At 35.2% G+C, this 23867-nt stretch overlaps 1 protein-coding gene across 2 annotated transcripts; it reads left to right on the top strand.

Annotated features, from left to right (window-relative positions):
- Nucleotides 1-448: 448 nt before the first annotated feature.
- Nucleotides 449-23622, top strand: LOC120625070 (E3 ubiquitin-protein ligase MARCHF8-like). 2 transcript variants are annotated; one of them, XM_039891994.1, is made up of 5 exons: nucleotides 449-1218; nucleotides 5224-5334; nucleotides 18055-18142; nucleotides 23111-23213; nucleotides 23414-23622. In XM_039891994.1, the coding sequence occupies exons 1-5, from the start codon at nucleotides 515-517 to the stop codon at nucleotides 23620-23622; spliced, it is 1215 nt and encodes a 404-aa protein (XP_039747928.1). In that variant the 5' UTR covers nucleotides 449-514. The 2 variants fall into 2 exon arrangements, with proteins under 2 accessions (XP_039747928.1, XP_039747920.1); XM_039891986.1 differs by having other exon boundaries at nucleotides 23111-23243.
- The last annotated feature ends 245 nt before the right edge of the window (nucleotides 23623-23867 follow it).

Below are 23867 nucleotides of genomic sequence, written 5' to 3'. Positions count from 1 at the left end.
CAGGGGCAATTTGGGAATTTATAATTTTAAAATTTTCTCTGGTCCTGTCTAGTAGGAGGCTTTGGCCGTGGCTAGTTACCACCCTAACGACAAAGACGTGCCGCTAAGCGATTTAGTGTTCCAGTGCGATATCGCATAGAAACCGATTAGGTGTATGACCCAGGGAGACCCCTTACAGGTTAGTCGCTTCCATCTTAGATTGCATCATCTCTTATCACCAGGTGAGATTGCAGTCGAGGGCTAAATTGTACAGGAATAAAAAAAAGTTTATGTAGAGTACAGAAAATATGGAAAAAATAGAAGTCAGTATATACTGCGTTGATATTCAAGTCGTTGATCTTTAAAAAGCATAACACATATATAAACTATTATAAGAGACTAGAATAGTCTGCACATTTTGACAGATTTGACAAACGATTGTTAAATCCTAGCTGTCAACATTGAAACATTCATACCAGGTTTATTTTACTAATCTTTTATCTAAAATAAAAATAGAAATGAAACGCAAGCTTTAATGGATGATCAAGAAAAATCAGAAGTCACGGAAGAAAAATCGTCGCATGAAGAAAATATTATTGGAAAGAAATTAGTTAACAATGCAATTGTACAAACTCAAAATGATGCTGGTCCTTCTGGAATCATAAATTTACCAGGAGCAATACCACTCTCGCCCAGGAGTAATTTTAGAACAGGATTATCGAAGTCAGAACATAGTATCAGACAAATAATAACAAGACAAGATGTCGCCGATGCTCTTAAGCTTACGTCATTGAGCATTAGTAAAGCAAATCAACCAAAAAATGTTAAAATGAATGAAATTAAAATACCAATACTAGAAAAATTTGAAAATAAAGCAGATGATTCTATAACATATAATGAACTAAAAAAATTTATGGCCTCTTGTTTCAAATTGAATAAAACTGAACCTACATCTGTAAATGAAAACTCAAGTGTGAGTGTTATCGCTGCTATCAATACTATTGCTAACGATTTGGTACAAAATGTTCCGAACGTAAGTCTTATAACAGATAAAAAATCCGTAAATGAGGCTGTAACAAAAAATGGTCCTAAACAAAATAAAACACCTGAAGACAGTAACAAAAATAAATCATCGGGTAATGCTTCTGAAAGATCGAACTTAGAAGTGGTCCAACGCGATTCGCTATCAAGCATTGGCTCCAATGTTTGCAGGATTTGCATGACAAGAGGAAAAGAAAGGTCAGAAAGGTTTTTTTACTACATCACTTTCCTGTTCCGATTACGGGCTAATCAAAACATCGTTGACTAATATTTTTAGAAACACATTTTATAATACCTACATAATATCCTCTGTCCGGAATATCACGCAATAAACCAAAATAATACTGGAAGCAAACGTAACCTAATTATTAGGGTCACATTTAGTAGGGCTGTCAATAAAGTTAAGCGATTAACAAATAAAATTAGAAAATTTTAAACTAAAACATGAATTATCCACCCTTCCTTCTTACTAACAACTATTAGATGACCAAATTGAAGTATTAACCTCCTATATATTTATTATGACTTTGAATAACAAACCTACCTAACCTAAGCCTCAAAGGCTTGTATATAGGTAGGTAAATATAATAATTATATATGCTATGTGATTATATCCAGGACCGTATTAGGATTTAATTAGGTCACAGACAGAGCGTAATAAGGCTTTAGAAAATTGTGTCCTTAACTTAGAAAACCATCTAAGGGCAGTTTAAAAAAATCACTCGCAGCTCAAGAAAATAATGAAACCATAACATTATTTTTGTAAACTTAGTTTGATTGCACTAATTGATTGAATAGATTTTAATAATTGACATGATGAGCTACTTAAAAATGGTATGCTTGACATAATAATTAACTGCAGTTTTTTCAAATTTTTATGAAATATAATGGTTTATGCTTTTGCCTTTGTGGCTACTTCCTTTGGATAACATTTAATGAAATATAAAAAAAATCCAAGTTAAACTAGATAGCAATTATACCAAGTTGGAAAATTTTTATTCCAGCTCTACCTATTTCTTTAAAATTTAATTGATTTTAATTTAATCATGAGCTAAATAACAACTATTGTTCTACCTCTGGCAAGTACTAAAAATAAATATCTAGTAAGATAGTTCAATGTTCCGTAATCATTAAAAAAAAAAACCATTATGATCAAACCGTTGCCGGACCACAGGTCTCCAGAATGAGAAGGTTTAGGTCATAGTACACCAAGCGAGCTCAGTGCTGTTTGGTGGACTTCACACACCTTTGAGAACAGTTGTTATGTACTCTCAGGTATGCAGGATGTTTTCCTTCGCCGTTAAAGCAAGTGATATTTTTAATATCTTATATTAAAAACGCAAATAACTCCGAGAAATCGGTGGTGCATGCCGAGTAACCCTGAAAAAGAGGCTAAAGCTCTAAACTCTAGGCTTCCACCGCTTTTTTATGTATCCATTTATGGTCATTTAAAATTATTTTAGTAATTACTAAGAATGTTGCAACCCTATACGCTCATGTTTGGATACGGAAGCTTCATTAGCACCCGCCGAATGAGTTTGAAATTGCGTCGAACATGGCCAAAATGTTTTACTATATGACTAGACTGTTAGTTCGGAATTACGCTCCAAAGTAATAAAGGAAATTTAAATCATGGTTTAAGAACCGTTCGGTTATAGTTTTTTGCTTATTTTATTTTACCTTAAGTAATACATCATATCTTATATACGAGAACATATATATAAAGCTGAAGAATTTGTTTGTTTGTTTACTTGAAGGAGAAAGAAAATACTCATCATCATCATCATCAAAGCTCTACAGCCCTGGGTGGGCCTTGGTTTGGTCAAGCATATTTCTCCATTTGAGGCTCCGAACTCCCAGAACCCTCATATCCTTGTCAACTCCATCAGTCCACCGACCCCTAGGTAGTCCGCGGCCTCTACGCCCTTCCAAAGTGCCCTCCGTCAACGTCTTTGGGGCTCTCGTGCCTTCCGTGCGATGCACATGCCCTGCCCATTGCATTCTTAACAGTTTAATAAAAAGAAAATACTAGTCCGTTTTTAAAAAAACTTTTAGTGTTGGTTAGCCCATTTATGGAGGAATATCCCTACTAATATTATAAATGACAATGTAAGTTTGCTTGTTACGCTTTCACGTAAAAACTACTTAACCGATCCTCATGAAACTTTGTACACATATTTTTGGAAGTATTAAAAGTAATATAGGATACTTTTTATCCCGACGGTAAGCTCAACCGACCTTTGGGAGAGGGGAGGAGTATTTGACGATTTTACACCATAACTCCGACAAATTATAATCGATTTAAATAATTATTTTTATATTATAGGGGTTATAGTATGTGTTTAATTTTGCCCAAACTGGGATTGGAGATAGAGGACAGAACTCCTCAGCGGACAGCAGCAAACCCCTCATTTAAGGCTTAGCAATTCTACATACTTTAATTTTTTTTAGAACTACAACTAAATTTAATGCCACATCAAAAAACAAAATCAAACGTAGACGAAGTCGCGGGCAACAGCTAGTAAGCTATAAATCATCACGCTAGATCCAATAGGAGCATAGGACCAATGAAGAATGTTTAAAAATCGGGGTTTTTTTTCTTTTTGAGAGCTTTTGCTGCGTGCGCCTACGTAAACGGTTAAAGTTTCGATAAAATCATGAACGACAAAGTTGTTCCCCTTTAAATGATCTAAAAAAATCCGCGACAACATTTGTCTATTCTTTAAGGTCGACTTAAAATGAAGAAGAAGTCGCGAGGGACCGCTAGTCTATGTTAGATACATAGACTAGTGGTCCCTCACTACTAATTTATAACAGTGTCTCCTACGAGAGAGGAGGCATGTGCCCAGCAAGGGTATACGGCTACTGATGATAATGTTAATGGTTTTATTATTTTTATTAGTGTTTTTGCAATTATAAAACAAGCAATGTGTCATTTCTTGTTTCAAACGTGTCTCATTGTAATATGGGCCTTTGAAAAAGTAGATCGAAACTGCAACGTTTCCTACTAGATGACGCTACAGTCGCTATAAGACTGATGTAAGAGGCATATACTAATTTCGGCATCGACGGTAGGAGAGCCGTAGCTTAATTGGAGAAAGCGCTCAGGCCGCGATTGCCAGAGAGTCGCAGGTTCAAATCCTGTCGGTTCCGAATTTTATATGCTTTTTTAATTTATAAAATTGATAATGTTAACATTTGCATTATTTTCAGAAATAAAAGTAGTCAACTTTGATGTAGCGGAGAAAGCCTATTTATCAGGACTTTAGCCTTCCCTTTCAAAAAGACAGAGTTCGATCCCCGGCATGCATCAATTTTTTTGGAGTTATGCGCGATTTAAGCAATTAAATATAACTTGCTTAAATGTTGCCTAAGAGTTCCCCATAATATTCTCAAGGGCATATGAAGTCCAATCCGCACTTTGCTAGATAAGAAGAGCCGGCAAGAAACTTAGCATATTGAACTTTTTCAACATCATTTTACAGTTTACAATCTTAGTGAGTGATTGGTGGATTACGGCCTTCTCATTCCCAGACGAGACCCGTGCCCGTAGTGGGCAGATAATCGGTTTAGTGATGATGGCTTTTAGACTATGCCAAAAAACAAGTCAATTCGTAGCTGTTTTAAGGATAAACCAACAAACACCTATTATGACAATAGTAGAGATAATAATAATTCATATAAATAATATTTGACGGAATTATCGTGTAAAATTGTCAAACAATTTCATCCCCTCTTTCAAACTAAGCTGCATTTGAGGATAAATAGTATCCTATGTCCTACTTCGTAGTACTCGTATGAACTCAAATCTTGCAAAGTTTAATTTGAATTCATTCAGTAGTTTGAGCGTGATACGCGGGCCCCCGACCCAGATATATACAGACAGACATCAATGAAAAAAATTACAGTTTTGGGTAAGGTATCGGTTAGAAAAATATTTTAGATTTATCTTCTATATACTTAAAGAATTTGACCCGTTATAGTTTTGTTATAAGTACTAACAAGTAATCTATACTTATAATAATTTGCAATTTAATGAGTAAACACACAGTGTTTAAATTTGATTTAAATCGGTTTAAGATTAGCGTTATTTCTGTATATTAAGATTTCATATTTCACTTATTCGCCTTTTGTTAAATAATATTTATTCAAATGATTTTAGTACGTTGCATATAAATAATTCCCTGCTCCATATTCCACCAGATTAATATCGCCTTGCAATTGCAAGGGGTCGCTGGCAAACGTCCACCTCTCGTGTTTGCAAAGGTGGCTTAATCAAGTGGGCAGAAACCACTGTGAGCTGTGCGGTTTCAGGTAATGTATGTTTTATTTTATTAGTCTTTGAACTGTTAAAATAGTGTGGCCTAGTTTGTGGCATAGAAAAATTATTAAAAAACGTAGCGTTAACGACTCATGATCACGCCTATGGTACACGCTTTATTAGATGATGATCATATAGAATGTAAACAATCAGGCCATTAATACAGTTACTATATTCATATAATACAGTTACATCAATAGCCTAATATAATAATAATTAATGAAATAAATATAATACGACAATGCACACATCGCCATCTAGCCCCAAAGTAAGCGTAGCTTGTGTTATGGGTGCTAAGATGAGTGATGAATAGTTTTATGAATAATAAACATAAATACTTAGAATATACATATAAACATCCAGACACTGAAAAACATAAATGCTCATCACACAAATATTTTTCAGTAGTGGGAATCGTACCCACGGCCTTGGACTCAGAAAGCGGGGTCGCTGCTCACTGCGCCAGTCGGCCGTCATGATGATGACGATGATGATGAATTATAATTTCATTTGAATATATATTGTGATTTGTGATATTCATCATCAACAGAATGTATGAGCCTGAGCCCTTGTCAAAACAAATCAAACTTGTCGTTTTACTACAGAGCAACCAAGGCCACCTTTCGGTTGGTATGAAATGGATTCAAAGCGCCTGGCATATTGCTCGGTCATCTGATTGACATAGTTAGGCATGCAAAGTTTGAGTTAAATCGAAGACCTGCAAGTGGGTCAAATTTAACTTGCAAGATATGATGACAGATGGACAGACACAAATAAATAATATAATAGTTTATCTGCAACTTATCCGAACGCTTTCTGCACTTATCCTGATGATCCACAATTAACAGTCAATATGTCAATATGAATTCAAGCTCCCCAAACAAAATACAATTCAATGTTTTTTTCTTCTAATTTTAAACTTCAATCAACCTATGGACTTAATCTGTTTTTCTATCTATCTTCTAAATTAATAGTAAGACATCAAGAGTTTAGTTATTTTTTCGAACTAATCTTTGGAACAACCAGGCGGATTTGAATAATAAATAAATACTAGCGGACCCGCGTGTCTTCGTCCGCGAATGAGTCGACTTAAAAAAATAGTCTTATGTTGTCGCGGACTGTGGAAACAACAATTCCGACAATTCAGATATACTTACTACATCATCATGTCTGGAAAAGTCATATTTTTCAGTTTAAATTGGCACTACCCAAACGCCACCTTTTTGTTAATTTTCTTCCAATAAAAAAAAGTAAGTTTATGTTTAAGTTGATCATCGATGAAAAACGAATAAAATGACATTTTCTAAAAATGAATCCTAGCTAGATCGATTTATCGCTCCAGAAACCCCCTGTATACCAAATTTCATCAAAATCGTTTGAGCCGATTCCGAGATCAAACAATCAGGCATTAAATACAGTTACTATTATATCAATAGCTTAATGTAATAATAAATAATGAAATAAATATAATACGACAATACACACATCGCCATCTAGCCCTAAAGTAAGCGTAGATTGAGTTATGGGTACTGAAGATGACTGATAAACATTTTTATGAATAATATACATTATAACATATACTAATATACATATTAACACCCAGACACTGGAAAACAGTCATGTTTATCAAACAAATATATTCCAGTTGTGGGAATTAAACCCACGGCATTCGACTCAGATTGCAGGGTCGCTGCCCACTGCGATAATAGGCCGTCAAGATTATTATTAGAAAAGTAACATAGCTTAAAATTTCACCCTAAGAAGAATTTATATTAAACTAGCTTTTGCCCGCTACTTCGTCTGCGTTTGATTTTGTTTTTAAAGTATTCAGTATCGCTAAGCCTTAAATGAGTATAGTTGTATATACATATAACATGTGACTGTCAATTAATTATAGACAAATAATTTGCAATAAAATAAAATTGTGACTTTACTTAGAGATCTAAGCTATCCTATCTCTTAAGTTGGACCAGACTGCTCACGGTGTGCCAATTTAATTTAAAATCGGTTCAGTAGTTTAGGAGTCCATCGCGGACAAACATCGTGACAGGAGATTTATATATATATTAAATATAAAAGTATGTATGAGAGATTGTAATTTTCCAAATTATATACATGAAAATATGTATTCAAGTTTACGATAGGACTTGTTTCATTCCGGATTAATAAAAATTTCGTAATTAGAGTGTAACTTTATATGTTGGAATCACAAAATAGTAGTCTGATGATAATTTTTTTTGTTTTTTTTGTTGCTTTAAAATCTTTAGATAGCCCAATATAGGAGACGCACAAGTGAATTAGTAGTACAGGCGGCGAAGGCGACGCGGTGTGTCGGAGTGTATTGTATAACATACTAGAATACCAGAACTTTGTACCGGAAACTTATAAGAAGTGGAAGGGGACCGCCTAGTGTCGTATAATTGTCCCGTATAAATGACCTTCGTAGGAATTTTGTGACACCTGTATACAGCACCAGCACCTTGGAAGTTAGAACCCCAGACTCCATCGCCTCTTACTATAGTTTAAACCTTAAACTGCAAATGTCTACATGCCATCTCGATTATTCCTAGTAAGTAATATTGTGTTATCATAAATTACCACTAGTTATAACATAATTAATTACTGGAATCATAATTCGTTGCAAATCTAATATGGGATAATATGCGAAACGCTCGGTGTACAAACAATTAATCTCGTGAACATTTAATGATTTAGTAATATCAAGCCATGTTATGATGTATCATTTTGTGTGCATCCAGATTCATTACATCGGAACACGCATGAGGCAAGGATGCGTGATTACATCCCCTAGATGCATTGATTCGAATCCCGGGTTGATTTGGAAAATATTCAGCAACTGTCCTAGAGTTAGGTAATTCTAAGTGTCCTCTGTGCCTCGGAGTGCACGTCATGCCGTCGGTTACGGTTACTATCACTAAGATGGACCTATCTACCGTCTAAGAGGATTGACGTTTCAAAAGTGCTTATAAACTACTTGAAATAAATGAATTTGAATTTAAATTTGATTAAGCTTTAAAACCCTCTCTAACTTTTTTTTTATTATTAGGAGGGGAAATTCCGCATGGACATCCCTTTGTATAATGCCGGACTCCTACCGACAAAAAACCCCTCCTGCCATTCTAAACGTTAGTGTACCTGCCATTTGGCCTACCACTAAAAAACCATCTCTTGCTGCTTCTACAAGAAAAGCCTTTTTCTTTGCAACGATCCTAGAGATATGCTTTTTCTCAAAACACCTAATATCTTAGTTACCTAATACGTTTCAAATATTGGATACTATCTGTTTCCCGCGACTTCGTCGCGTTTGATTTTGTTTTTTGCTGTGGCATTAAATTTAGTTGTAGATCTAAAAATTTTAAAGTATTCAGTATCGCTAAGCCTTAAATGAGGGGATTGCTGCTGTTCGCTGAGGAGTTCTGTCCTCTATCTCCAACCACAGTTTGGCCAAAATTAAACACATATTATAACCTCTCTATAGTACAAAAATAATTATTTAAATCGGTTATAATTTGTCGGAGTTATGGTGTAAAATCGTCAAACACTCATCCCCTCTCCCAAAGGAACCGAGCTTAATGTCGGGATAAAAAGTATCCTATATTACTTCTAACACTTCCAAGAATATGTGTATATAGTTTCTTGAGGATCGGTTAAGTAGTTTTTGCGTGAAAGCGTAACAAACAAACTTACATTGACATTTTTAATATTAGTAGGGATAACTCATCTTTTAAAGGTATTAATTCCGCAGGCGTTACTTTGCATGTAATTCCATGATATATTTTGAAAATTAAGCTTAATGTATTAAAATCTTCGTTTTAATGTTTTTGGTAATGTATTGTAATTACTAAACCTTTCAAAATGAGATAAATTCCAAGAAGGCACCTTATAAGTACTATGTGAAACCAAATCCCACACTACATCCGGCATTCTCCTTTGATCCATAACGACATTAAGTCACACCATATGCACCAAACTAAATGCAGAATCATTATTAGTTGAGTTAAGGTTTCATCACTAGGTTGGTACATTTCAATTTTCGGGCAACAATTGATTGATAATTGGAAAATTAATATAAAATTTAATAAAGCAAGCCGATTAGCAGGTTCAGTAATTAAACGGTACAATGACTACTAAATTTATCTTCATTTCGCAAAACGTGCTGTGAATGGGACAATTAATTGAATTACGTTGCAATGAATGCTAATAATATAGGGCAAATACGAGTAAGAGTATTGATGACACAGACTTCCGACATTTACGACTTATTCGTATGAAATTATGTAAAATTGAATATACAATATAGTCTGGAATAGCGCACAGGCTTTTTTATCCCAGAAAAGCATACAGCTCCGACAGGAGAGCATCGCTATTTTTCCGCATTGGTTTTTCAAAATCCGCGCAACGGAGTTCTAGATTGATGTGGTTTTTTAGATAGGCATAGTTGAGGACCTGAAAAGTGACAGAGGTAACTTTTTATCCCGGAAAAACAAGCAACACAAGACGCAGCGTGCGTGCGTGATTGTGTGTTTCTGTGTGTGTCTTGTGTGTCTGTTGTGTGGTTATTCGAGTTGAACCTATCGTTAGAGAAGTTACGACGGGTATAGAAATGCTAAAAGCAAGAAAAATGCCGTTGCTCTATTAATAGGCGATGGCTTTCATAACAGTTGCATAAATAGCTAATTTAGTATTACAACATAATTATTTAGAAAAGTGATTGAAGCACCAAATATACTTACGTGTAGTTAGTTACTTATTTAAATAAGAATGAAGGGCTTTTTAAAAAATACTTTGTATCCCGTCTGCACCTCTAAAGCTTTTTAAAGCTCGGCCAGCGATATTTCATTAGTAAAACTTATTTAATGGCCGCCGTCGCAACAGTTGTCGGCACTGGGTAGTTACCGTTCGTTTTCAATTTTAAGAACGTACTTCTTGTTTTAACGATCTTACTCGAAAGTACAAATAACTGACAAATTAATGGTTTTTTTTTTTATTTATAGAACATAATAGTCCCCGAGAACTGTCATGTCTAGAATTTATTTTAAAAGTAGCTTTTGTCCGGGCCTTGGATATTTTGACCCCCAAACTACCACTACAAGTTAGCCTTGACTGCAATCTTACGTGGTGTAGTCATGATGCAGTCGAAGGTGGTAACAGGCCTAACCTATGGCAGTAGTGGCGCTAAATCACTTTGCGTCACGTCTTTGTTGGTAGGGTAGTAACTAGAGCCTAGCCTCCCACCAGACCAGACCAGAGAAAATTATAAATTCTCAAATTGTCCAGGACCTCCCAATTAAAACCACAGCGCTCACCGTTGCGCCAGAGAGGCCGCCAAAAAGTCCGTCTCGTGCACTGTGAAAAAGGAAACTTAAATCTATCCCACGGCCAACGTATATTTTTTGGGAATAAAGAGTAGCCGATGTGCCATTTATTTGACGGCTGATTGGCGCAGTTTGCAGCGACCCTGCTTTCTGTGTCTAAGGTCGTGGGTTCGATTCCCACTAATGGAAAATGTTGGTGTGATGAGCATGAATGTTTTTCAGCGTCTGGGTGTTTATATGTATATTCTAAGTATTTATGTATATTATTCATTAAAATATTCATCAGTCATCTTAGTACCCATAACACAAGCTACGCTTACTTTGGGGCTAGATGGCGATGTGTGTATTGTCGTAGTATATTTATATATTTATTATTTCAGACGACTTATAATCTCTGTACTAAAATAAATAAATATCCAGATACGTTCTACGTACAGACTATCGCATTTATAATATTTGTATAAATTGATCATTATACTAATAATATTAATTTACCGACATTACATTTATAAAAAAAAATACAATATTAATATATTTAAAAATTGTATAAGTTAAACAAAGACTTATAAGCTATGTTATTTGGCATACCATTTACAGAGCACTGAGAAAACACTAACCTACATGGATTTTGTTGCTCTTCTGATTGCGTATTCAGAATGCTTATATTAATATTGTAGCTAGAGTAGAATAAAACAAATATTTTTGTAGACAGCTTAAAAATAAGAAACTTTATTTTGACTTATCAAAATTAAGCTTAATTTGCTATACTCCGCGAAAAGCAGGAGAATCTGTGTGGTGTAATTTATAATTTCTTCAATCCTTATACTCCACACCAAACAGATCTTCGGCAATATACCCTTTACGCACGTTTCGCTCCGAAACCGGAGCATCCTCAGGAGATGTTGACTTTACAATGAACAATTATTGTTAAAACAATTGTTCATTGTAAATTGCCGAAGATCTGTTTGGTGTGGAGTATAAGGATTGAAGAAATTATAAATTACACTACACAGATTCTCCTGCTTTTCGCGGAGTATAGCAAATTAAGCTTAATTTTGATAATATATCATGGATTTCCGCAAAGTAACGCCTGCTTCTATCCAATATTTATTTTGACTTATTTACAATTCAGTATTTGCAATTTAATAATTAATTATTTATAAAAGCATTTTAATCTGATAACCACCGATGTAATTATTCGTGTGGATGGAGTAATTTTATCAAAGGTTCAATCGCAAAATAACCGGACGTTATATATTATTTATTTACTAACTCGGTATTTTGATTTTGTTGTAATTACAGGCACAAGAGGTTTCACATCATGCCTCATCCAGCGTGATGGACTACGGCCATAACCCCTTCTCATTGTGGACCCGTGCCCTGTAGCGGGCCGGTAAATGGGTTGATATGATGATGCCACACTTTTTCGCCTCAGGTTGATGAACACAGGTCACAACTTTGCAGGATGTGCCCCTTTGATGCTCAGCTATATATAGGCCATGGTTTTCCACTTACCATCAGATGGGCTATCTGCTTGGTCCATCAATAGTTTATTAGTAATAACTATAAAAAAAAAAAAAATAATAATGCCTCGATTTTTCATAATATCGATATGATAATAGTAGTAGTAATAACTATAAAGAAATAAAAAAATAATAATGCCTCGATTTTTCGATCGCCAAATACGTCTCTGGAATGAATTTTACGTTTTGACAGATTTTGTAAATGAATTGCTAAGTTAGGTTTTATCACGGTTTAGTTATTACTGTACCGTATGGTTTTCCACTTACCATCAGGTGGGCTATCTGCGTTGTCCATCAATAGTTAATAACTATAAAAAAAAAAAAAAATAATGCCTCGATTTTTCGATCGCCAAATACGTCTCTGGAATGAATTCTACGTTTTGACAGATTTTGTAACTGAATTACAAAATCTGTACCAATTTATATTTGTTGTAAAGTTTTTGACTATGACACTTGAATATTAATAGCATTTTGAATGAATATATTGTTAACCTAAATTAAGACACCGGGAGGTATCTTTGCATCGTTCGAGTTCATGTAGGACTGAAGTGTATCAAAAAGCAGTCTTAACGTCATGAACATTGGTTTTTAATCAAATTCGTAAAAATTCTAATCAATTTAATAAAATATCTGGCAAATATGAATTTCCAGTTATCTAAAGTTTAATTATTTACCCACTTTATTCATTAACTGTAACACTACTTCATTTCCAAAACCACTGCATGTTTCCAGAATAAGGTTACGAATACCTAGTTACTGTGAAATGTGGGTGTATGTGAGTAAGATATCTACGAGTATATCTAACAAAACGACCGACGTTTGGCCGTCTGTGATAAATCGTATCAAGCTAATTGCGGGCACAGAATCGAACAGATTACGTTTGAGTGAGTTGGAGTATCCTAGCTAACTTGGAGACTTAGAACCAAGGTTGTCACTGTGACGACATATATTTAGTTTGGTCCTAAGTAATATTATTTAAAGAGCAAGTAATCAGTTTGGGTTTGCCATTAACTCTCATTGTTGCCAATAAACAGTTTTGCCAAAAGTAAAAGAATAAAAATAAAGAAGAGATACTCTACTCTGTTGGTAAGATAAATTCAAAATTCATTTATTTCAAGTAGGCCTAATTAATAAGCACTTTTGAAACGTCAAGTCAGTCTGCTTATAGTGACTCTACCACCGGTTCGGAAGGCAGATTCCACTGAGAAGAGCCGGCAAAAAACTCATCAGATTGCACCTCTTTTCCAACATCATTTTAAAGTTTAACAATCTTTAGAATTTTTCGGTTTTGTGAGAGATGAGAGCGGATCGGCCTGCTTCCAAGTGGCCTTGTCGTTAAGGAATTCATCAATCGTGTAGTAACCACGATTTGTTAAATGTGTTAGAACACAATAATATCCATAAATATTTATTTTGTTAGGTTGGTAAGTGACTAAGTGACGTATAGCGGTCCCATTATTTCTGTTAATTCAGGTTAAATCATTTTTTTTCGGACAACAACTAGTCAGATAACTAGTATATCTGACTAGTTGTTGTCCGAAAAAAAATTGAAAGAAATAATGGGACTGCTTATCGCCAGCTGTACCTGAAAATCAGTTCCATGATTTATAGGATATCAGACAGGAATACATACTCTCAAGTTTATAATATTACGTCTGATGTGCACGATGAGGTGGATAAAGCTAATGCTCGCGACATCGTCGGCGAAGAAATTCCGATTTCCCGGGGGCTTGAGAAGATTCCCGGTGGTGCATGCCTAGCCCAGAAAGAAAGCTACCGGCAAATTCCAAATGTTCCAAAGTTATTTTAATATATTTTTATAGGTAATATTACTATAAACGAATTTTCAAAGTTTATTCGTTCTTCCCATATGCTGCAGTCCTAATTTGACCACCTTAAGTCGTTCCCCTCTTTTCTTTCTTCTACTGGGCCGGTTGCCCCACTACACACATCCGGTCTTTTGTACTTACGCATCCCTGTCTTACTAGCCCATTTATCTATAATTATACTAACCTAAATGTGAATTTTGGAGCTCTAACGTTCAACCCCTGTTTTTACCATTTTTTTAAAACTGATGTGTATACTTTAAAATAAACCTATTTTCTAAATTTCAGGTTTTTAGACTTGTAATAAAATAATGCAGTAGAAACTTTCCACCCCTATTTTACCACCCTTACTAAAAAAAAACGCTGATATATAAAGTATTTTTTATTTATAATCACTAACCGAAATGCGAATTTCGGTAGCTCTAACCTCAAAAACATAGGACTGTCATACTATTATTACTTGTTACCATATTTCCAAATAGCATTTAATATAAAAATATACGAGCCCCAGCGCACCCCAAGTAGAGGTGGCAGCCCTTAAATAAAACATCAGCGGTCGACTTAGTTTCACTTTTAACTGATCCTAGATTTTCTAGATCTGCAGACGACTGAAAGTAACTACTTCAGTGCGGCGCTAGCTAAGCTTAAATGAAACCATACATCAAGACCGCTAACTTTTCTAGAGAAGTTTACTGATCAATTAATTAAATAGTAATCACCTAAACTTTGTATCAGACACCAACGCGAATCGACGCTGTACGTACCCACTTCTAACTTTTTGTTTGATAAAATGTGTCACTTCTTGAAAAACCAGATAGTATTAAAAAGTTTTTGTTTCTTATTTCTTTCGTCGAAAAATACAAAAAAGTTCAATTCAAAAGGTGTAAAACATAAACTAATATGAGTTTTAACTCTACAACCGGCGCCGTCGACTATTTTCTAAAATTATATCTACGCTTATACTACATGATCAAAAGTAGGGACTTAGCGGAGACGTACAGCTAAATGTGATTAGGTATAAAAAAAAACGTACGAGGAGAGTACCTACTAACCATTGGTCTACGCAACATAAGTTTGCAGTATACTGGAGGTGTCTTGTTAGATAAATATTTTGATGCAGTATACAGGAGGTGTCTTATTGTTAGTCTTCGCAATTTCATCCACATCTTCGCTGTGCGATTTTAATCAATAACCTTTATTGCATACCCTCAACACAACATTCAAGCGAACTGATTTAATTACCTACACCAATTAAAACCACCACACTGGTCTGTGCACACATGTTAAATGTGTCTGTGTGTGCTTTGATTGGTTTGGATTGAGGGCCGAGCTAAGCCAAACGAAGGGTTGTGTTACTGATGATTACATGTAGATTGAATGTCGTTTAAATATATTGAATTTATGGCTTTTTTTATTAGGAGCACAGAAAAAGAAAATTAATTTAATAAAATATTTAAAAAATACCTCGCAATGTTCATATTCCGTAAATGGTTTTGTCTATATAATCGGTTTCCCTACTACACGATCTAACTTATGTTTTTGAAATTCATAGAATTATTTCAAACTGGGTGTACATACGTTACATTATATAATTCGATTTATTTTAAATATTACTATATAAATGACAAATTATAAATTGTGCTGAATAAATTAAATGGAATGTATTTACTTAAACTATTTTTTTACATACATGTAGTATTATTTGACAACAGAGACCAACAGTCCATAATACATTATTTATTGAACAAAGGATATTTTTTAATATGAAATCTCTCTCTGAAATTAAATAGGCAAGGGGTGCGAATTTCACTATATAACGCAGTAGATATCTAATAAGCAGTATACTGTACGTATGGCTAGTCACCACGTATGGCACAAGTCAACGAGTTTGGTCCTAGCATATTTCATTACGTGAAGCGAGGTTTTAGAGTTTACTTGAGTGAAATAGCACTTTGTCTGAACGTCTGGCGAATCTACCTAACTTCTGTATAAAAAACAATGATACATTTTATCACAATCTGTGACCCAACGCTTGAAATAAATTATAAGTTATAGAGTAAAAGGAGTGTAAAAGCATTATTCACGATGAATGAAATACAAAGAAAATAAAAAGGCTGCATTTGACAACCCTAGCTTGATCACTATCCCACCTGAAGGAAAGTGATTATGTGGTCGAAGATTGGACACACTCGCCTAGAAGATTCACTCTAGTTATATTGATTTGAAAATGTCTAGTCATATTATATTTATATAATCGTAAAAACATCAGAAAAGTTAGAAAGCGAATTTATTATTTACATTAATCCACCTGGATAAAAAATAAGTTACATCATTTATGAAATTTTCTATAACAGATAACAATACAATTGTCAACACCCCTCCACTTCCCGGGGGTATCGTACGAGGTGACTTAGTAAGATAGCGGAGAGTGGGCAGGATCGTCCTTTGTGCTACTTCTACCATCTAACGCGGTCACCAAGAGGTCGTGGAGAGGCCCTTTAGTCCACACACAGTTATAGGCTATTGATGATAAATAATAAATCGCTAACTTAATTCTCTAAAGTATTAATCACTGGTTAAAGATGAAGAACAATATTTTTTCATTATTATAATCATTTTTAATTAAGTATTAGTAGCCTTATTATTTAAGTTTTATATGCGTTTTTTATCATGTCTAAGTATACAACGTGTAACGGAATCACGAAATACTGTTGAATGGTGTATAAGTATATTTCATAAGGAATCACCCGGTAAAAATATTAAATCAAAAGAAGCATATTTATTTTTCCCCGCAAACGAATTCAAAACATTTTAAGTGTTCACTTATGACAACCCTATTGAAGATAAAAGACCGACACGCACAAAGTGACAGGAGTCACTTGATTTGTTAATGTGGTGCTAGGGCTGTATCTGATTTATTTCAGTAAAAACTATGGCAATTGTTTTATCAAAAACTTTTAGCGTTTCGGTTTCACAGATAAGTCTTAGAGATATTAAATAATGTACCTCTAAAGCCTCTGAAGAATTATTTTGGTTTTCATTCACACGTTGTATATTTTATATAAGAAATAATATGTCTCATAAAAAAGAGTCGCTGACTATTATGTGTTCCAAATTCTTCTCCGCAAAGCCTTTTTATACAATGGTTGGGGGTACATAAAACTAATTGGCCCGCCAATTTTGAATGGAGCTTAGGGACAAGCTTAAAATTTTTGTACATTGACCAAATATTGCAAATTTTTAATACTTATAAGAATATTTTATTTGATATGTATTATCTTACATTACATTTCGCAGACAGAATCAAAATTTTGCACTAGAACATCTTTAATTTTTAAGAATTTTTATTAAGAAATAAAAGGCCCCGTATCGCCCAATCTTCCGTTGAATGATTAGCTACTATGTATTGCAAAAACGTACGTGTGTAAAAAAAATCATTTCAATCTCTTGGGGATAAAATCGAAATTCTGTTGTAAGATTGGACCAAGCAGATGGCCCTCCTAATGATACGCCGAAACCCATTGCCTATTAATAAAGCGACACTTCTCAGGGCATACAGGGAACTTGCCATGCAACTTGAAGCCCTGTGTCCATCATCCTAAGGCGTAGGTGTTCGGCCTCATGTGCCTGTAATTACAGCGGCAGCCACACCCTTCAGACCAGAACACAGCATTGCAACAATGCTGCTTAACGGCTGAAATAGCGATGGTGATACCCGGATGAGCTCTGTCATTATATCAACCCATTATCCAGCGGCGTGCACAGGGTTTGATGCCATGAAATGGAAAAATCCTTCGCACTTATGAGTTGCAGTGCTTTTGCGCATGTATGAAGTGCACGCCACTGCCATTATCTGGTTTAGGACGTAGTCCGCGTGCCCAGTGCGGATTCGTGGACTAATATAGCACGTTAATATAAAACCTTATAAAAATTGTCTAGACGATGTAATAGTTTATTCCATACGTTACCACAGAATAGAGTAACAATTGCCAGCATGGTACGAACAATTGAATCCATTCTATTTCCAGTTACCCGGCGATCCGCACGCCTCGGTACACCGTGCTACAGGCGCTCCGGCTGTGGTTCTGCAATCCACGGAATAGGAGTCACCTACAGGTGAATATGGTGGTGTTGTGTCCACGCTTTTGAAGTTTGATGGAATAAAAAAAACCATAAACATCCAATTCATATCTGTTTATCTACTTATGTATGCTTGGCTCGATGATCTCGTTGTTAGGTTATTGACTACAGATCACGAGATCCTAGTTACGGTAACAGAGTTCAATAAAAAACTTACCCTTTGGTATTTCTATCAAGGAATCCGGGTCATAATTATCTGTACTAAGTCAGAGTTAAGAAATACAACCTTGAAACCGCGGCGAGTACGTTAAGCCGTGGGTTATTCTCCGGATCACAAGCCTGTGATAATAAACTCTAAAACCCACCAGTCTGCATTTAAGCATCGTGGTAGGTCTTAACTCCAAATTAATCTAACCCGTAAAATAGTAAGTACTTGCTGCGTAAGCATATTATGAGTCCGGTGACCAGTACATTGAAATATGGAAAATCCAAAAACGCACCTTTCATAAACTTTTAAGAGACTTTATTCAAAATAAAAAAATCAGGAAGGTTCTGCAGCTATAAAATAAGTATCGGTTCTTATACATAATAACCCTTCTGGTGTATCTAATTCATTGAAAAATATTATAATAAAGTAAGTAGTAGTAATAAAATATGTTTTAAACACATCGAATATGTTACTGCAAGGGAAATTCTTCTTGATGTTTGTAATATTGTCTTATACAAAAAAATTCAATTCTTATCTGTCTCATAAAATTGCTTGAAATTCAAATGATGAGAGTACGTAAGTAAATAGAAGGCCAGAGAGAATAGAGTTCTATACGTATATATGTGTACAAAGTGAATGAATGAATGAATGTATACACTTTTATTGAACACCACAGAGAAAATTTTACAGAGATACAACCTCTTCCAGACAACCAAAGGCATACAAGAAAATGCTAATCATTATTTTACTCATTAGATTATTAAACACAGCTGACTCTTATAATGATAGCGTAACCTTTCTCGCCAATTCCGTTCTTCTATACGGCTGTCTTGATTTGGACGAGGCTTGGACAATCAGGTAAACACTAAGTTAGGAGTAATTTAAACCAATTATGTACCGAAGGGCAAATAAATAAAAATGGATTTTGACAAATCTTTTTCAGTCAGGTAGGGAAGTGTACTTTGCAATGTGTAGATTTTTTCTGCCGGAAACGGGGAAACGGAAAATCTCCGTGGACAAAGTAGCTTGTTTATGAATAAACAATGATTTGCCGAAACACTTTAAAGTTAAGACAGAAAAAAATAAAATGTAGGCGCCTACGCTTGTTAAAAGCAAAGTTGTAGTAACTTTAGGTTGGTAAATGAAACTTTTGGTTCGTTATGAGGAAAGTGGAAGAGCGTATCATTTGGCGCGCTCTGGAAAGGCCTAATGTAATTTTATGGTTAAGAGTCAGAAGATGGCCTCCTTGGAACACCTTATTTTTAAAAATAATACTGTATGTCTACAACTTTGCCCGTACACTTCACAATGAGTATAATTTACCAATTAAAACTTGCTACATTTTGTTAGTGGAATTCGCTAGACAGGTGGTAGAATACAAACTGAAAAAGTTGACTTACCAAGAAAAATTAACTAGCTGTTGCTCGCATTCTTCGTCCGCGTTTATTATGTTTTTTTTCTGAATCCATGGCAATTGTTTATTTTCCTGGCATAAAAAGTAGCCCAAGTTTAGTGTTCGTCCTTCAAATATGAGTCCAAACACTGACGTTTTGACTTTGATTTGAATAGATCTTGTTGCTTGAAGGACTTCGTGTTTCTGCAGCAAATTGATGTTTTTTTTTATATTTCCAAAGTTAATCACGATCTACTTATTAGTCTATTGCCTAGTCTACGTCATTGGTAATGAATAGGTACTATAATTTATCCTATAGTTTCTTTTCTTTTCTTAACCAACTCTATGTCAAAAACCAATATGACTGGTGGCTTAGTCAGGTGGCGAAGAAAGACCAAACAAAAAAAAACACACTTTTGTTTTTTTTTTAAGTTAGGATAATAAGCCTCAGCAATGAAACGAATGACTATAGATTTATTTTCGCCCCTTCATATCATCACTTAGTATTACATTTATTATCTACAAAGTGATTGATTCATTTATTATCTACATAGCCTATGTAGCGTAGCTATCGTCACAGCATATCAAAACTAAAACAAAGTTAGAAAAAACAGTGTTGTTCGTTTCAATCGATTGAGCGAAATTAAATAAAAACCGGTTTCTCTGTTTAACCGGTTAAAAAAACGAAACCGAAAATGATTCCGATAACGGAGTTAATGACCAAAACCGGTTTGAAATATTTTTTTTTGTTTCCAAGCCCTAGCAGGGAGCATGCTAGAGAGATTGTGCCTCATTAAAACAATATCGATAGAAGCATTTGACCCATGCCAAACATAGAAGCATGATTATTGAATGCAAATATAAAATACTATTCTTATTAGTACGACTTCTCTGAAATAATATTGTCCCCTGAAAAGCTGAAAGCGTCCTCACAGTAATTCCACTCCATTTTACTTCGCGTACCATTTGCGCCCGCCCGCCCATCCGGCAATACGTCTTCGAATTTTTGTCCGCACTCCAAAATTTTTTGTAACAATTTTTTTCCAACGAATCCGATCGGTACTTCGCTTTTAAAAGGCCATTTGTGTCGGTACACTTTGTTTATGGCTTTGGCCCGTCACAGTTTAGATAAATCGTTCTAAATATTATCGTTTAAATATTTGAATGTTTTCTACGCTTGTAGGTTTCAAACTTTTCCCATTATCGTTCTTATTCCCGTTCAATAACGACATTTACATTTTTTATCACTTTAGCTTTGTTAAGGCAATAATTAACATAAGAATTAACGCAATAATTAATTAATAAGGTTAGTCAGATTCCACTACGATTCGCTGATGTTAAAGTCATTATGGTAGATACTCTAGGAGACCTCAAAATAATGCTCAACCTCGGCAAAAATTCTCAAAAGGCAGGCCTCAAACATGAGGTCACCTGAATCTGGTTGAAAATCTCCCTATATGTTTAAAATGTTAGATAAATTTCACGTTCTGATAGTTTTTTATTACAAATCTATCAAGATATTAGGTAAATCATACCATCAGTTAAAGTTTATTGGGCGATTGTGAAACAGGCACTTTATTACAATTCAGATATATATCTGAATTAATAATATCCAATATCTATAAAGAGGTAAGCCGCTGAATACATGGGCAGCATTCGGGAAGCTTCCGGACACCTTCTCATCTAAGATCACTCAGAACATAAGGATCTGCATGACTCATGCCTCCAAACCCCGTGGTCGCGGTCGTAAAAGAACCGGAGTAAGTGGCAAAGCTAAGTTGCGAAGCACAGTGGCAATGTGGGGCATTTACCGTAGGCTTGGTTGGGGTCCCAAGGTGGTGCACTGTTGACCTGTGAGAAGTGTTAGTAGATCCTACACCATCGTCCCGGGAGTAGAAAGAGGTGACAGGGTGAGCGGCCAGATCCCCTATTCTGTCTGCTCTTGACCCCGAGGTCTCCATACGGGACTATTGCATGGACTGTTTGGGACGGAGTCACAAAAGGGGACCGCTGCCCGCCACGCTTCATCCTCGCTAGCATAGCGGCTAAATTCTAATATCGCATTCCATAGTATAGATGATTAATTCCTTTGCTCACTTTTCTTTTTCGAGCTTTGCTTTGGCACACTTTCGTATTTAGAAACATAAATTTATAATTGAAAAAATAAAAACTAAAAAAAATTACGTTTTACTAATTATTGCCAGTATGGAGTTATAAATATATATCATAACTTTCTCCATATTAGATAAATTAAAGGTTATAGGAATACCGTATAATAATTAATGCTTCCACCGTCTGGTTATTATTAATTTAATATCACCTGTCTACAAAACATGTTGGTATATTTGCCTCATATAAATTACAGTGAATTCTAGGGTGACAGTAATTCAATAAGCGACAAAAGCGATACACAAATTCAATATGCGCGTGACTTGTCACGTCAAATGTCAGCCATATTTAGCGCGCGGTTGGCAGGCGACAGCGCTCTCTTGTGGTCAGAGGGTGAAATACGGTCGGGTTGAGAAACACTGGAAATGCGTTAGTTATTTATCAGGTGGCCGGAGTTTGAAGTACATTTAAAAAGACTATTTTCGGCTGAGCTGAGATACTGTAAAGATACCCATTTGAAACGTATTATACCGTGTTTAATTAAATTATGCTCTTACATCAAAGTTCTGCAGTCATCTGCACGTAGTATACCTTACGGTAAATTATAGTATAGGTACTTTCATAGATAAGTACCTACATAATACAACATCTACCTATGCATACAAATATAGACATATAATTAAATGTCCTTAGGCGATATTATTATGGTTACGTACAAACACAAGTTTCGGATTATGTCGAAATGTTTGCTGACCTGACCCAATTTTGATGAGACTTTAACATTCAGATAAAGGGGGATATTATGATAGATGTGAATATCTAGGCTAATGAGTTATCACGTAATAGATTTTAAGTAGGATATTTTGAAATCTTTTTCAGTGAGATAGGGTAAGATCTTTGGAAATATATTAGAATAATAAAGTATGAGCGCTTTAAAGAAAATTTAAAAGTTTTTCGACCCGTTAAGTTTGGTGCAATGGTTTTAATAAGAGTGTGCAGCTTCGATCCCCGGCAGGGAAAATTTGGAAAATTGTGGCTTGTGCGAAGCGTACAAACCGATTAACCGGTTAGCCTGTTACCATCTTAGACTGCGTCACCTCTTACCACCAGGTGCGATAACAGTCAACCGAAAGACCTTGCAGACCGTACCTTGCAGTATTATAAAAAAATCAATAAAGACGCGAGTTGACAACATCTGACAAGACGTTGAAATGCTTTTTTCCACTGTCAAATAAGTAGGTAGGTAGGACAGAGCAAAAAAAGAAAATAATAGACATTATGTTTCTGTTTGCAGTCGGATTGCTTGATTTTTTGGCTGCTCTCCACGGTAACCGCCGGCCTCATGGCGGTATGCATCGTTGGCACACAATACTTTGTGATTGAGGGTAACAATTTTGGTAAGCTCGATGCAGCTAGAAAAAGTGAAGGTTTGTTTTTTCTTTTTTTTTATATTTTTTGTTCATCGCTCTGTAGCCCATTTAACCTTTAATGTGATTCATTTTCCCATTTCTTCGTAATGATATTTTAATTTGATTTTTTCTTTTTTCCTGTTTGAGTAAGCCATTTGATTTTTAATTGTATTTTCTCGTTATTTCAGGTATATCGCATCGTATCACCGAAACTGCTATGGATTTCTTCATGGCTATAGTTTTGTGTGGGTACTCCGTAACAGTGTATTTCCTGTGGAAGGACCACTACGTGATGTGGAACCGCTGGCGTCGCGCCAATGTTAATGTTCAGCTTCTGCTCACCCCGGACGCGAACCCTGTTCCTTTTGTACCGAGATCTAGATATAACGTCGTTTGAATACAAGAGCTATTTTTAAATGTTTTTTTTTGTGTTTTTGTACTGAAACTTATACATGGTGAGAAATTGTTTTTAAAATCATACAAAAATGAAGACTTAATAATTATAATGCATAGTACCTATATCTTAACTATCGCCTAACTAACCGCAAGTTATCACTCACTATGTGAGCTTAACATTATGACCAGTTTGTTGCTGATTTGAACTGATTGTTCGAATGAGCAACAAACTGGTCATGATATATG

The sequence above is a fragment of the Pararge aegeria genome, chromosome 1, assembly GCF_905163445.1.
Source record: "Pararge aegeria chromosome 1, ilParAegt1.1, whole genome shotgun sequence".
Classification (NCBI taxonomy): Eukaryota; Metazoa; Arthropoda; class Insecta; order Lepidoptera; family Nymphalidae; genus Pararge; species Pararge aegeria.
This window is presented reverse-complemented; position numbering and strand designations above follow the sequence as displayed.

What these genes read in the sequence shown, in the direction of transcription:
- LOC120625070 (XM_039891986.1), top strand. Translation starts at nt 515, where the DNA reads ATGGATGATCAAGAAAAATCAGAAGTCACGGAAGAAAAATCGTCGCAT. An exon ending in TGTGAGCTGTGCGGTTTCAG is followed by an intron (nt 5,335 to 18,054) that starts GTAATGTATGTT and finishes TTCTATTTCCAG; the next exon opens with TTACCCGGCGATCCGCACGC. An exon ending in GGAATAGGAGTCACCTACAG is followed by an intron (nt 18,143 to 23,110) that starts GTGAATATGGTG and finishes TTCTGTTTGCAG; the next exon opens with TCGGATTGCTTGATTTTTTG.